Source organism: Phascolarctos cinereus, unplaced genomic scaffold (genome assembly GCF_003287225.1).
Source record: "Phascolarctos cinereus isolate Bilbo 61053 unplaced genomic scaffold, phaCin_HiC Scaffold_4;HRSCAF=312, whole genome shotgun sequence".
Taxonomy (NCBI): domain Eukaryota; kingdom Metazoa; phylum Chordata; class Mammalia; order Diprotodontia; family Phascolarctidae; genus Phascolarctos; species Phascolarctos cinereus.
In genome coordinates this window covers 563,140,277-563,154,541 of record NW_027555847.1, presented here as the reverse complement: position 1 = coordinate 563,154,541, position 14,265 = coordinate 563,140,277, and the positions used below count along the sequence as shown (strand labels likewise).

Here is a 14,265-nt window from a genome sequence, read left to right as displayed (position 1 = left end):
TCGCTTTTTAATTTTTTTTTAAAAAAGTAACAAATCTACTTTCTCTCCCACCTATCCTCACCTACTTGAAAAAAAATTAATAAATTTCTTTTAATATATGTATAACTCTGGAAGGCTCTACCACAGGTCGGGCACAAATAGTCCTTACGAACATTTGGAATGGAGATGTCTCTAAATTTGTGCATCTCACATTTCTTTTGAGCTACTCTAACATACTCTGGATGTAGAGTACTTCAGGAACCTGCTAGGATGCCAACTCATTACCATGCAGCTCCTGGCAATAGAAAATAAAGGAGGTCTCAGTCTGAAGGCTTTACACTAAATGCTGCTACTGGGCAGAGGGAAGAGACCCGGGTGGCACATTCATCCCCTAGTTTGACTGAAGTGGCAACAATACTTCAAGGCATGGAGGCAGGCACAGTGTAGAGGTGGGGAAAGAGATTTAAATCTGGAGGGTCCTTCTTGTTAATCAAACCCCTTCATTCTACTTATGAGGAAAGTAAAGCCCAGAGAGGTTAAGTAGTTTACCCAAGGGTACCAAGGTAGTAAATGTTAGAGGCAAGATTTAAATTCATAGCCTTTGACCACAAATCCACAGTCCCACTGGACCCACCAAAGTTCTGACATAGATGAGAACAATTCTGTTATTGTACTGATTTTGTGGGAGGTGCTTTTGTCAAAGTGATGGATCATGGAAAGGCTAATCAACTTAAAACTGACCAAACCAAAATTTATTTGTGATGTTAACTTTTATGGACATAACAGACAACCTCTATTTCCTGTCAATTATTCTATTATTTTTCACACTACTGCAACAACTACCAAGGCATGCATGCAAGTCCATTTCAAATAAAATTACTGGGCTACCCCCAAAACTGGAAATGAATGCAAAGTCCATCAGTTGAGAAATGGCTGAATAAATTGTAGCATACGAATGTGATGGAATACTACTATGCTGTAAGAAATGAGGAAAAAGATAATTTTAAAAAGACATGGAAAGACCTACATGAACCAATGCAGAGCGAAATTAGCAGGACCAGAAGAATAATGTATTGTAACATCAATATTATAAAAATGAAGTTTTGAGGACTTTGGTAAACTAAAGAAGAATGAAATGAACAGAGCCAGGAAAACAATTTATACAAGAACAACGGCATTGTAAAAACAAAAAATTTTGAAAGCTGTAAGAACCATGGTCAATACAATGACCATTCATGATTGCAAAGGCCCAATGATGAAACATGCCACTCATGAAAGAAAAGGGATGGATTTAGGGTACAGAATGAGACAAATATATTTTTGTGTATAGCCATTTTGGGAATTTATTTTGCATGATATATATATATATATATATATATATATATATATATATATTAAAAGAAATTTGTTTTTCTTTTCTTTTTTTCCAAGTAGGTGGAAGTAGGCCGGAGAGAAAATAGACTTGTTACTTTTTCAAAAAATAAAAAAGCAGGGGTACGCACTACAGATGTGAAATGCTGTGTATACTTTCAGATGAGGTCACTATTAACTGTTTCACTTTGTTATAAGAGATATCTCATGGAATGGGAATAATCTATAAATGCTTATAATGTAAAAACAAAACAAATCAGTGAATTTTTAGGGAAATGAATAACCTATGTCCATAGTGTCCTTTAAAAGGCTTGTAAAGGGCTTTCTTCATAATATAACCCTGTGGGTCAGGAGGAACAACTATTATTATCCCCATTCTACAAATGGGGAAATGGAAGCTCATATTGGTTAAAAGACCAGCCCATGATCACATAGCTATTATAGGGTCATGGCCAGCATTCAAACCACTGACAGGTATTATACTGTGAATTGATGAGAATTAGTTCAAATCATATCCCCACCAGTACTTCCTGGGTACCATAAATTCAAATGGAGATAATAATAATATTTCACATTTATATAGTCCTTTGAGTTTTATAAAGATTCACAACAGCCTCATGAGGGAGGTAGTGTAAATATTATCGTGCCCATTTTATAGAAAAGGAAACTGAGGCTCAGGGGAATTAAATAGGTTGGTCAGTATCACACAACTAGTCAAGTGTCAAAGTCAGAACTCAAACTCCTGTCTCTTGACTCCAAGACCACTATACCCCACAGCCATGAGAGAACCCACAGCAGCAGAGGAAGAGGTGGGAAAAAAATCAAGATTAAGCTTAGTGGAAAAAACCAACGTCAAAGCACAAGTGGAAACTAGATCCTACTGGAGTTTCTGAGGCATTTATCATCTATGCATCCTACACATATTTACTTGTTCATTCTTTAAAGCAATGATCTGGTTCTTGACTTCCTGGTAAGCACAACCACCAAAATACCACATGAGAAACACTGTGTAACAACTAAAGCCTGGAAGTCCCAGATATTTTCAGAGAAATCCTGCTTTTGCAATATGACTATGAGTATTTGCTTCAGCTTACGGATTGTGAAATCCTAAAAGAAAAAAAAAACCCAAACCAAAAGAAAATACTTTTCTTTCTTCTTCTCTCATCTACTCCATCACTATGTTTTCTAGGGTCAGAGGTTAAACTCTCTTCCTTATACTGTACCACCAGAGTGAAGCACTCTCAGGCTGTTTCCTAACTATGCCTATAGAATGCAAGCATGCTTTCTGAGGGCTGGGGACTGAGGCCATTAACAGAGACACCTAAGGACAGGTCAGGGAGATTGCTCAGCTTGGTTCCGGGCCTGTGAAATGCAGTCCACAGAAGTGCACACCTTTCAGGAACCCTCTCTATACCTTAATGACCATGGGAAGGCTTCTGGAATGTCCAGGGTAAACAAGATAGAAGGCTTGGGGTTGGCAAAGTACAAACATTCTCTTTTTTTCTCCTTCTGTGGCCAAATGCTTTGTAGTCATTCGTCACCTAGGAGACAGGCAGCTCCCTCTTGGGCATTTGAGGCTGGGAAATATAGTATTTTGTCCTAGTGACACTGCTTTGTTTGTCTTGGCAAACAGTCCTGGTAATTAAGTCTATATGTTACTTGCACAGTGGTGCCACAGTGCTAATGGCTGGCATCTCAAGCCAATTTGTTTAGATTTCTCTCTAACCCCGAAAATTATCTAAAAATAGATAACCGAGAACCAAGACTTCATGCTTCACATTTGCGTCACTCTAATTGGCTGAAATAGGATAAAGACTGTAGTCTACCCTGAACTTCCCTCGAAACTGTCTCCTGCTCTCGTCCCTCCCCCTTCTGCCTCAATGGGTAAAAAAACCAAAGCAAAACAAAACAAAACTCTAGTGAACTTTCTCTCCTTTCTAAGAGGTAGGACTGTACAATTTACATGGCAATTGGCAGTTTTGGCATTGAATCAATTGACTGTAGTTATATCTGTCTTATTTTTCTAACTAGACTCTGGGCTCCAAAATGGCAGGGTTAATGTATCCTTCACAATGCCTACCCAGCATAGAGCTTGACCAGGGAGTAAATACTTTGATATTGATGATGATGATTATAGTAACCCATTAAAGTGACTTTGTATTAGTCCAGTGGAGCGGTGTGAAGCTGATGGCTACTTAAATCCTTCGGTTTCATATCTGAGACTGGATCTCCAAAGTGTAAGTAAATCTAAGAGAATCTAGGGCATGGTGGAGAAAAAGCAAGGTAAAAGCACTAGCTCCAGAGTCAGAGTACCTGGGTTCATATCCTGTCTCTGAGCCTTAGGCAAGGTAATTAACCTCCCTGGACTTTACTGATCTATAAATTGAGGAGATAGAACTAAATCTATCAAAACCAAAGGTCTCTTCTAGCACTAGAGCTAAGATCCTAAGGACAATAAAAGTTTCAAGTCCTACTTTTAACACACACTGGTGACTGAGGTCAAGTCACTCCTCTTTTCAGTGCCCTAAGTAACTCTCTCTAGAAGACTGTCAGTTATAGCCAGGTTATTCATCTGAATCACTGGAGGGGGTCACACCAATGAAATCACAGGTGTTTAACAACAACAACAAGTCCACACCCTTGGGATAACCAGTGCTAAGTGAATGTTTTCTTCATGTAACCATAAACACAATATCACAGAGTGCCCAAGTCTTGCTGTCACACCAAAACAATATATTAGCCCTTTGTACCTGCCCTTGATTCAGTGCTATCATCACATGCTAGGTTGCCTTTACGTGCAAATACAGGATAGCTTTGCTTGCATTCACAGAAGCTGGCTTCAAACAGGCGAGCCCAGACAAGCACGTAGTAGAGGTTACAGGGTATCATTTAGATAGTGATTGGGTTGGATGGAGTTAATTAGTAAGGGAGTGGTCGTTACATTCAAGGAGAGTTGAAGAGAGTAAAGGGCTGTTTGGGGACTATAAGGAAATCAGAGAAACAAATGTTGAGATATTTTTATGGAGTGGATGAGAAGGGAGATTTTACTTCTGGAAAGTGACTGGACCTCGACAGTCATACGGGCATAAAGCGACAGGGGCAAGGTCAAGTGATGGGAGTAAGCTTCCTCCATAGAAGATGAAAAGGAACCGGATAAGACAAGATTGCGTCTTAAAGGGCTCATTTTGTGTGTGTGTGTGTGTGTGTGTGTGTGTGTGTGTGCGCGCGCGCGCGCGCACGCACGCTAGAGAGAGAGAGAGAGAAGAGAGAGAGAGAGAGAGAGAGAGAGAGAGAGAGAGAGAGAGAGAGAGAGAGAGAGAGAGAGAGAGAAACCATGAGGAAGCTGGTGTCTGAGGACCATAGAAAAGTGGATGAAAAATGTAAGATGAGGTGGGCAAGGGCTAGAGGTGAGGGATAGAAAAACAACAAAGGATCTTAAGAGTTAGGAGACAGATTTCTTTAGAAGACTGTGAAGCAGACAGGAAGTCACTGATGAATTCTGAGAACAGGACTGATGTGTATTCCAGCGATGAAAAGATGCTAAAGGAATCCTTGGTATGTTACACACTGTGCAGCCTGCTAAACTGGGTTGTATGGGCACATCACCTTGGTGTCTAGGAAAGTGTTCTGGTTCACTGACACTTGAATAATTCAGCTCCCAAAATGTTAATGATTTTCCATAATGATGTTATGCAAATAGCCACTGCTTTTATTTTAAGGTGATTCTTAAAATAAAAGATCACTCTTTCAGTCCTTTTAAAGGTCTCATTGAAGAGAATTTGGAGTACATGCAATAGACCCTTTACAGAGGATGGAAAAATCTAAAGTCTTATCCTAAATAAAATACCAGAGAGCATATTGGGACTGAATAGCAGTTTAATCATCAATACAGACTACAGCAAAGACATCCTTCTTCATTCTTTCTTATCAAATTTACATATTCCACACACAGGAAGTGCCTCAAAGACCCCTCAAGCAATTTTCGTGGTGCCAAATCTTAATTAAAAGTGTTTGCTGGTTGGTCTATGGCTGGTCCTTGCAAGATTCTCTGTAAGAATTTCAGGTTGTAGCATTTCTCAATCACCTAGTTGACTGTGTGCCTTTTTTTTCCATGCTCGTATGATTTACAGGGATAAATTTCTTTTAAAAAATCCTTGTATGGCAGAAATAAACCAGCAGAGTTTGAGGACTGGAGACACAAAGAAGTCCAGAAAATCAGCAAGGTCACAGACAAAGTCAAGGGCAGAGCAGGTCTTAGAAGTCAGCCAAATACCACTTATTGAGTGCTCACAAAGTTGAAGGAAGGCCTTCTGATAGAGGAAGAAGTCTCAGACTCCTGGTCAAATACAGCTGTACATATACTTACTCAAGTCAGTTTCCTGGATATACCAGGACCAACTGTCTCCCTGTCTGCTAGCTCACCAGATGGAAATTTTTCTCTAGGCAGGTGTGAGGAAAATAAGTCAACGAAGTACTACATCCAAATTAATGAATTCTCAGCATAGACCTGGGAACATGTAGAAAACTATTAAGGAATTGGGACCCCCAAATTTGCTATCCCTAGAGCCAAATAATGGACTAGCTCTAAAAGAAACTGGACACAGATGAAAACAATGGCTATTGTCTTTTCACAAAAGAATAAGGATACAAATGAAAAATTGTCTGTGTGTATGCCTACACAGCAATTTATGCTAAGAAATTAGTTCCTAAACCACTGTTCTCAGCACTGCTATAAAAATGAAAATCAGCTTAAGGTTATGTTTGCGTATTCTTTGATCCTAGTGAAGTGGCATTTGGCTAGTGTCTAGTTAATAAGATCTCTATTGCAGACAATATGGAATAATTAAACCCCTACATCTGCTATGGGTCCTGAATTATCAGAGCATTTTTAAAGGTCCTATCTGGGCTTAAATTTGTAAATGTCAAGTGGGGCTGTGTATAGAGTCAGTTACATCACTATTGATTCTAGGAGTTTACAATTAAGTAATTATCTGGTCTGACAGCATATGCCAATAAAGTTAACCCAATAACTGCCAAATATACATACCATTTTGCGTAGCCAATGGGTATTTGTCCTGCATGAATACTTTTAAGTAAGGTAATTTAAACTGTCTGGGAGAAGTAAATACACCAGTCAAGCTACAAACTTGACTCTTTCAATACAGTATTTTCTTCTTGTCCCTTTGTCTAGTACTCTATTCAACCTAGTTACATAATCAGCTCCTCAAACAAAACTCACCACTTCTAACTATAGGAGGCAAATGGAAAGTACAAAGAAGGGAAATTTTTCATCCAAATAGCGTTTCGTTTCATATTCATAATACTTGATGGGTTCCCATAACATAGGGTCATATCCCACTGTGAAGACTTTTTTTTCTCCCTTTTCTTTTTTTTTTCTTTTTGGTGTGAGAAGTTTGAAAGGAATCACAGAGGGATTAGATTTATTATCATTGAGGTGTTCCACTAGGGAGCCACAGTAGTGTAGTGAACAGAACACAGAAATCCAATGACTTGGAATCAGAAGAGCAGAGTTCAAATCCTGATTCTGTCACTAATGACTTAACCTTAATTAACCTCTCTGGTCCTCACTTTCCTGGCATGTAAAATGGAAATGATAAAACTTACCCTCTATACCTCACAGGATTGCATCTAAGAATCACAAGCTCATCAGATTTAGAGCTTAGAGAGACCTCTAATTATGACACCCTCATGTACAAATAAACTGAAACTCAAAGAGGCTGTGATTTGCTAAGTCACCAAGTGGGTAGCAGATCTGGAATTGGAACTCAGGTCCCTAATGCAAAATCAAAGTCTCTGTATGTAAAACACTTTGTAACACTAAAGTCTGCTATCATTCTGATTGTGGGCCAGAAGTAAAATATAAGCAATGGTAAGGTTTTCTCCATGATGTCAAATGGTAATTGCCCACAGAGATGACTTATTTATACCTCATCTCCCATAAAAGTAAAGCAAGTGTAAGGCAGTCAGAGATTTGAAAGTAATTTTGGTCCTTGCTTAAAGATTTTAATGTTAAAATCCACCACTGGTAAATAATGTACATATGATTATGAAATAATTTTTCTTTCTCAGAGCAAGGTTCTTGCATAGCCTCAGACAAATGTAGCCCAATGTACATCTGTATTTATTAACTTTATATTTACACTATATGTATTTTCATACAGACTTATCTCTCCTTTCAGAATAGAAGCTCTTCCCCCCTCAGGATCTTTCCATTCTTTGCCTAATGTCTGGCACATAGTAGGCCCTTACTACATTTTTTAATTGATTCATTGATTCTGTAAATTATTTAAGGAAGCAATACAGCTCAGGAATTGCTTATTTCCCTAACAAGAGAAAATCAACCCAACAATTCTATCCTGGTGTGGTGAACTATAATTTTATTAAAAGGGAAATACTCATCTCATTGTACAACATTTCTGTGGGCAGGGAAGAGTTTCTTTTGGCGACATAAAACAATGCTATTAACTGGAAGATGGAATACAGAAATGAATTTAAATACTGCTTGTTGACCTAGACAGAAAGAAACATGAAGCTTAAATTTCTGACAAGACATAGAGGACTGGTAAGAGTTCTGGATTTGGAGTCAAAAGAACTGTGTTCAAGTTTGTGCTTTGCTGATTACTAGAGAGCAAGTCCTTCTGGGCTTGCTTCCCTATCTGCAAAATGAGGGGTTTGGAATAGGTGAAGCCCTTCCTGTACCGTGATTCTCTAAGTGTATGCCTTTCAGTGCATTTAAAGTAAAAATGATCCAGAGATTATTAGCTATTTTGCACTAGTTTTTCCCCGTTAGTGCAGACTATCAAAAAGTGACCCACTGTATAGCCATAACTGATTCCTATTGCTAGCAGATATTAGTTAAAACAGATTATTCACACACTGCAGTCAGAAACCTAGGCTAAGAAGCAATTTAAATTATAGGGGAAAGTAGGAAAGACTTCTCAAGCAAGTACAATCCTGAATGTCAATCAGTAAATACAAAGTTCCAATGAAAAAGTATCAGCCGATTCTATGACTCTACTTATCTTAACTCATCTTAAAGAGTAACTTTTTTTTTAAATTCCAAAGCTTTAAAGCGCTAAAGAGTGTTCCCATTGCTCTATCATCTGGAATATGAACATTCATGATTCAAAGAATTTACACTCAATTCTCAGGTAAACAGAGTCAAGTACAAGGTGTGCTGATTTCCCCCCACTCTCCCCTCCCCCCCTCCCCCAGTATAACTGCTCTTCACGTTGGGTAAGGTTTGCACGCTCATTCTCTAACACCAATGAATACAATAAAATTGGAGAGACTCAACACGTTCCATCCTTCTTTTGCCAAGAATCAGTGCAGAGGCAGAACTGCTGGAACAATAACCCTCCTTGCAAGGGACCAAAAAGAAAAGCTTCTGCTTTGAATTTTCAGGCAAAAGAAATACACCTGAGCATGCTTTCAGGTCATCATTTCAGAAAAAGAATTTGAGGCACCCAGATTTTTGCCACAAGACCAGGGGTAGGGGGCGGAGAAGGGAATCTCAAAATGCTTCATCAACAACCCAGTCAAGGTGCCTGGGGTTTTGGTATCTCTTACTGAAACACAGATGGCACACTGCTTTCTCCACCTAAAAGCAAGCCACTTTAAGAACCTGAAACAAATCCCCAGGGGAAGGCAGTTTCGAGATCTAGCCGCTCTGATTCTCCTTCGGAGATACACCTTTCCAGAGCCCCAGAAGCTTCAAGGGGAAAAAGTCGATTAGACTTTAGCTAATGCCTCCTCTTTTTCAAGTCACAGATAATATTATGTATCTTTACCCGCTGCTTTTAAATTGGCTCAGAAAGAAACCTTCTGGCAAGTCATTTCCTCCAACAACTTTCAGAGAAGACTGGTCCCCGAGGGTCTTTGAACCGCTCCAGATTTTTGACAGAGCTTCTCAGATAAAAGTAGCCAGGGGTATTCCAACTCAAGCTACTCACATCCCCAACCGAGGGTACTTTAGAAGGCAGAGTAGAAATGCCGCAGGCACACGAAAACCAACAAGCTTAGCAAGAAATCTGCAAAAAGACGGATTCTTTTACCTTGTACTTCATTTCTGCAGCAGTATATTCAGTCGCTTTCTGGAACTAGTGAGACTGCATTGAAGGCTCAAGGATCTGCCTCTCCATGGAGTGCTGGGTTAAATCAAAATGAGAGTAGTCCCAAAATTGAGGCTGGTTTGTCAGCTTGAATCTGCCGACTTCTCAGCACTACTGAGTTTCCAATGTATCTGAGCTTATTGTTTTGATTGAGGCAGGCTGACTACTGAACTCATTTGCATACCGTCCCCTCATTGGCTAGAGGGGAGAGATTCAGCGGGACAAGGTAAAACTGATGCCAGCCCCCACCTCTTAACTTCTAAAAAGCTTGACAAAGAAAATTTGATGCAATGAGACTTTTTTAACTCAGAAAAGGGGTGGGAAAAAGGGGAGAAAATAACCTTCCAAATTTCATTCCCCCCCAAAAAAAGAAATCCACAAGGGAAAAAAGAGAGTAAATTCTTTTTCAGATTAACTCAATTTTAAAAGAAATCTGCCCCACAAAGCAAGTTCTGACAGTCCTGCTTCCTGTGACCTAGCAACTCCTTCATACACCCGCTTCATTTCAAAGCCATTCACCTCGCAATCTCGACATGAAACGAACTCTAGGAACAAAAGGTTTTCTGTCTCCAAGTCCCCTTTTTTACTAACCACCCCTGCTGATATCTCTTTTTTTTTTGCGGGGGGTGGGGGGAGTTGTTTGCTTTTTTTGTTCTTTTCAATGTTCAAAGTACTCCCAGCATCAGACTACAGCAAGCCCCTGACACAAATCCTAATGGCAAAAACAGCAGAACTTTCCTGAATTCTCATGAGTGCCTGACTTGGTTGGGCATTCACGCACATTCAGTGACCTTTCCTGACTCTGCTTAGTTAGGAGAAAGACAGGTTCTTAGGTTAGATTTTACCTCTCTGTTGATACTGGCCTGAACATTCCCTATACATGTCTTTCCTCCACTAGATTGGTTCTTTTGATGGCTGCCCATTTATATCTCCCGCTTTTGAACACTGTGTCTTCTTGCTTTCAGGTTGAAGATGACCCATTAACCCATCAATCCTTTGTAGGAAGAACAAAAATGCCAATCCTTTGATGAGACACTTTGAGTGTGAGATTTCAGTGATGTAAAGAGTGTTATACAAGATATTGCATTACACACATTTAGGTACTTAGATGGCATGGTGACCTCATCCCTCCATGGGAACAGATCCCCCTGCATCTTTCTCATTCTGTGTGATCCATAGCCAAATCTTTCCATAAATCCTCCATAAGCATCTTGCACTATGAGTTGAGGGCTTTCCGGTGGCTCTTTGAACATCCCAAGGATACCAATGTAGCACTTAGGATTTACCTATGTTATGGTTGTTGTCACTCATTTTCTATAAGGGATACGCATCTCCTTTTCAAGTAGGATGTATTCTTGATGATGTCCTTTATTGAATATTCATTAATTAAACATTTTGAGTCACCTAGTTACTCACTCTGCCTAGGGGAAACACAAAACACTGGAATTGATTTCATGATTTCTGTGAGGCAAGATTCCCATCAGTGGACAGACTTAGTCCTCTTCAGCATTAATCTAAAGGGAGAAAAGGAGGAGAGATAAAAGAAAGCCGAAGCAGCATCTTACTGTCCTGTTTGCTCCTTTTCACTGGGCCTCAAGAATAGGGTTTGGTGGATCCAGACAATAAGTATCCATGAGTGGGATGGACTCCAACTAGACTACATGACTTGGATGGAAAATCAGCCTTTATTTTTTTTCCTGACCGAGTTGGATTGAAATCAGTATTTTCCAAGTCCCAGATGGATTAAAACTCTGCCTTTAATGATGTAAGCAAAAAGGGCAAGAGAGTAGCAGTCCTTGAAAAGCTGTTTCCAGATTCGGGGTGGAACCCCAGTTTCACAGTTTAATGCAGCAATGATTCCCTGGAAATAGTTCACCGCCAGGCATTACTAGGCTTCCACTTTATAGCCTCAGCTCTGCCCTGTGCTAGTGTAATAGTTGGGCTGCTTTGGCCTCCTCCTGATCCTGTTTTTTCCTATCAGAACTTGCAGGGGAAATGGGCCCAAATGATTTTACGAAGTTTTTTGTTTTGTTTTGCTTTTGCTTCACAAGAAATTACACACATAACATTTTGTAGTTCAGGGCACTCACTACCAGTTAGCCCTTCCATTCTGAGAGTTAACTAAGACAATAAGCAGGAAATTATTTTTGGTGTCTATCTCCATTAGAAAGAATAATCAGTTTTTGGCCTTTTCATCTCTAAGGTAAGTCTTAGAGATGAGCATACAGGAGGGCTCTCCAGGTTTCCTGAACAGTAAAGTGTTCTGTTTGATTTCACATAAAAAGGAAACCAAGTATTTGATTATTACTTTGGAAGATTACAGCCCTTCTATATGAATACGAAGGAATACTTTGTAAAGTATAACATTGTATTAGGTATTACCTTAAGGTATTACATTGTAAGGAACAGTGAAAGAGATAGTTTCAGAGAAACCTGGGAAGACTTGTGTGTACTGATACAGAGTAAAGTGAGTAGAACCAGGAGAAAAATGTATACTCCCCCCAAAACAAACAAACAAATGCTATTTAAAGAATAACAACTGAAAGGTTGAAGATCAATTGCATTAACTGATGCAATGACCAGGGAGAATGATTTCCTCAGTGGTGAAACATGCTAATTACTTTTGACAGAGAGGTGATGGACTCAGGGTACAAATTGAGACATTTTATTTGGACATTACCATTGTGGGAATTTCTTTTGCTTGACTATACATCTTTGTTACAGGGGCTTTGTTATTCTTTCTTTCTATATGGAGAAGGGGAGAAAAGGGAGGTGTGAGCAAGAGAAGGCAGAGTTTTGTTGATTAAAAAAATTTTAACTCAGAAAGAGATTACAATATTTCTTGATTTTTTTTTTCCTGAGGGGTATCTGGCATACAGAGGCATATTAGCACCAAATGCTTAATAGGAGCACCTGGATTCAAGTTCTGACTCATACTTCCCAGAATCAAGCTGTATGGGAATCGAGAGGCCATCTTGTTGAAATTCTTCATTTTACAAATAAGTAAATTAAGAACCAAGGAGGTTAGGTGACTAGCCCAAGGTCAAACAGATAGTAATCATTAGGGGGTAGGATTTGAACCCAGGCCCTAATACCTCAGAGCTGATACTATTGCCACTGAATCAGTTGCCTCCCTATTTTCTAGCCATATGGCTGTCACGACTTCTCTGAGCTTCAATTTCCTTACATGAAAAATAGAGTAATTTTATTTGTACTATCTATCTTTTAGGGCAATTGATTAGAAAGCACTTTGTAAATCTTAAGATCCTATAGGGTTGTGAGCTGTTATTATATTCTGATACACTTTGTCTTAAGAAGATGCTTGACCTTATTCCTAGTTGCCAAAGGGTACTTTGTCCTATTTCTTTCAATTTCTACCTAGAGCTCAATCCATGGAATCACAAGTTAGCAGGGATCTCAGTTTATCTATTGCCTTCTACAATATCACCAACTCATCTTCTATTGGGCACTTTCAGTGAGAGGGAACCCATTACCTCCCCATCCCCCCCCTTTTTTTTTTATAAAGTTCTAAGTGTTAGGAACTTATTCCTTACGGTGATCCCAAATCTGCCTGTCTTCCACTTCCAGTCATTTCCCCCTCATTTCTCCTCCCTGGGGCCAAGCCAGACAACTCCAAATCCTTCTTATGAAACTACCCTTCAAATATTTAAAGATAGCTCTCTTTGTCTACCCTCTCCTCACCTCCAACCACCAAATCTTCTCTCAATGCTAAGCACGTCCGGTTCAATATATGAAATCGGTCAAGAAAAATTTAATACAGATTGTGAAGGACTTTAAATGTCAAATAGAAGAAGATTGCATTTGACTCTAAGGGATGGGGCTCTACACCACTACTTCAATTAATGTAATGCAATAAGTATAAGGTTTTGATGTGAAATGTTTAGTTTATTTGGTTTATATCCCCAGCTCCTTTATAAGGCATGCATCTCTTTGATTGGTCAATAAGGGACTAGTGTGATTGGCTAATTAAATAAGCTGATCATGCCCCTGGAGGTTTTAAATAACAGAAGAATTTCCTAAGTTAATCCAACAGCAAAGTAGCCAGGCTTCAGGGGCTTCCACACTTAGGAGCATCTAGAAGAAGCAAACCTTTGCCCCTATTCCAGAAGAAAGCATGATGGGGAGAGGTCAAAGTGAGCCCAAAGGGAATGTTATACTCTTCCTACTCATAATGACCATGTAAATGGAGAAACAACACATCCAACTGGGACCAGAGAGAGACATACTGAGGGCAGATAGATGCAGAAAGATAGTGACCTAGACCAGAAAAGAATTATAATAGCTATAATTTCAAGAAAGGACTTCCACTAACCTAGAGTTGTGAATTTGCCCTTTGGCACAAATATCCTCTACATATGCACCTTACTACTATCATACTCTTAAGGTTAAGCCTACTCTTTCCCTAGACCAGAAATTTTAAACCCAGTATCCGGAGACCTCCAAGGAATTTATGGATAAATTTCAGGAAGAACCATAAAATAGGATAGAAAAAATCACAACTTTATTTTCAATAATTTCTAACTAAAATTTAGCATTCCCTTTAATTAATTTAATAATTTTAATAATTTGATAATTGTCAAAGAGGTCCATGATGATATACTACCATATACTCTGTGAATACTTGTAGGAGAGTGGGCTCCAGGGTTTTTAGGCAAATATTTTGTAGCAAGTTTCCCCTGACTTAGAGCCTATGACTTTCCAGCTTCCATTCATATCTTTTCTGTGCTTAGGGGCAAAAAAGAATAAATCTAATGCCTCCTTT

The 14,265-nt window shown here is 39.2% G+C and overlaps 1 protein-coding gene across 4 annotated transcripts in view; it reads right to left on the bottom strand.

The window, feature by feature from the left end:
* NEDD9 (neural precursor cell expressed, developmentally down-regulated 9) overlaps window positions 1-14,265 on the bottom strand; it is a 232,541-nt gene that overhangs the window by 47,655 nt on the left and 170,621 nt on the right. For 2 of the 4 annotated variants that reach the window (XM_021009863.2, XM_021009865.2), the window contains exon 1: window positions 9,426-9,618. The exons of the other annotated variants lie outside the window; for them this stretch is intronic. In XM_021009863.2, the coding sequence (XP_020865522.1) occupies window positions 9,426-9,437 (12 nt within the window). In that variant the 5' untranslated portion in view covers window positions 9,438-9,618. Of the gene's footprint in view, window positions 1-9,425; window positions 9,619-14,265 lie in introns of those variants that run through there. 4 annotated transcript variants of the gene reach the window in all.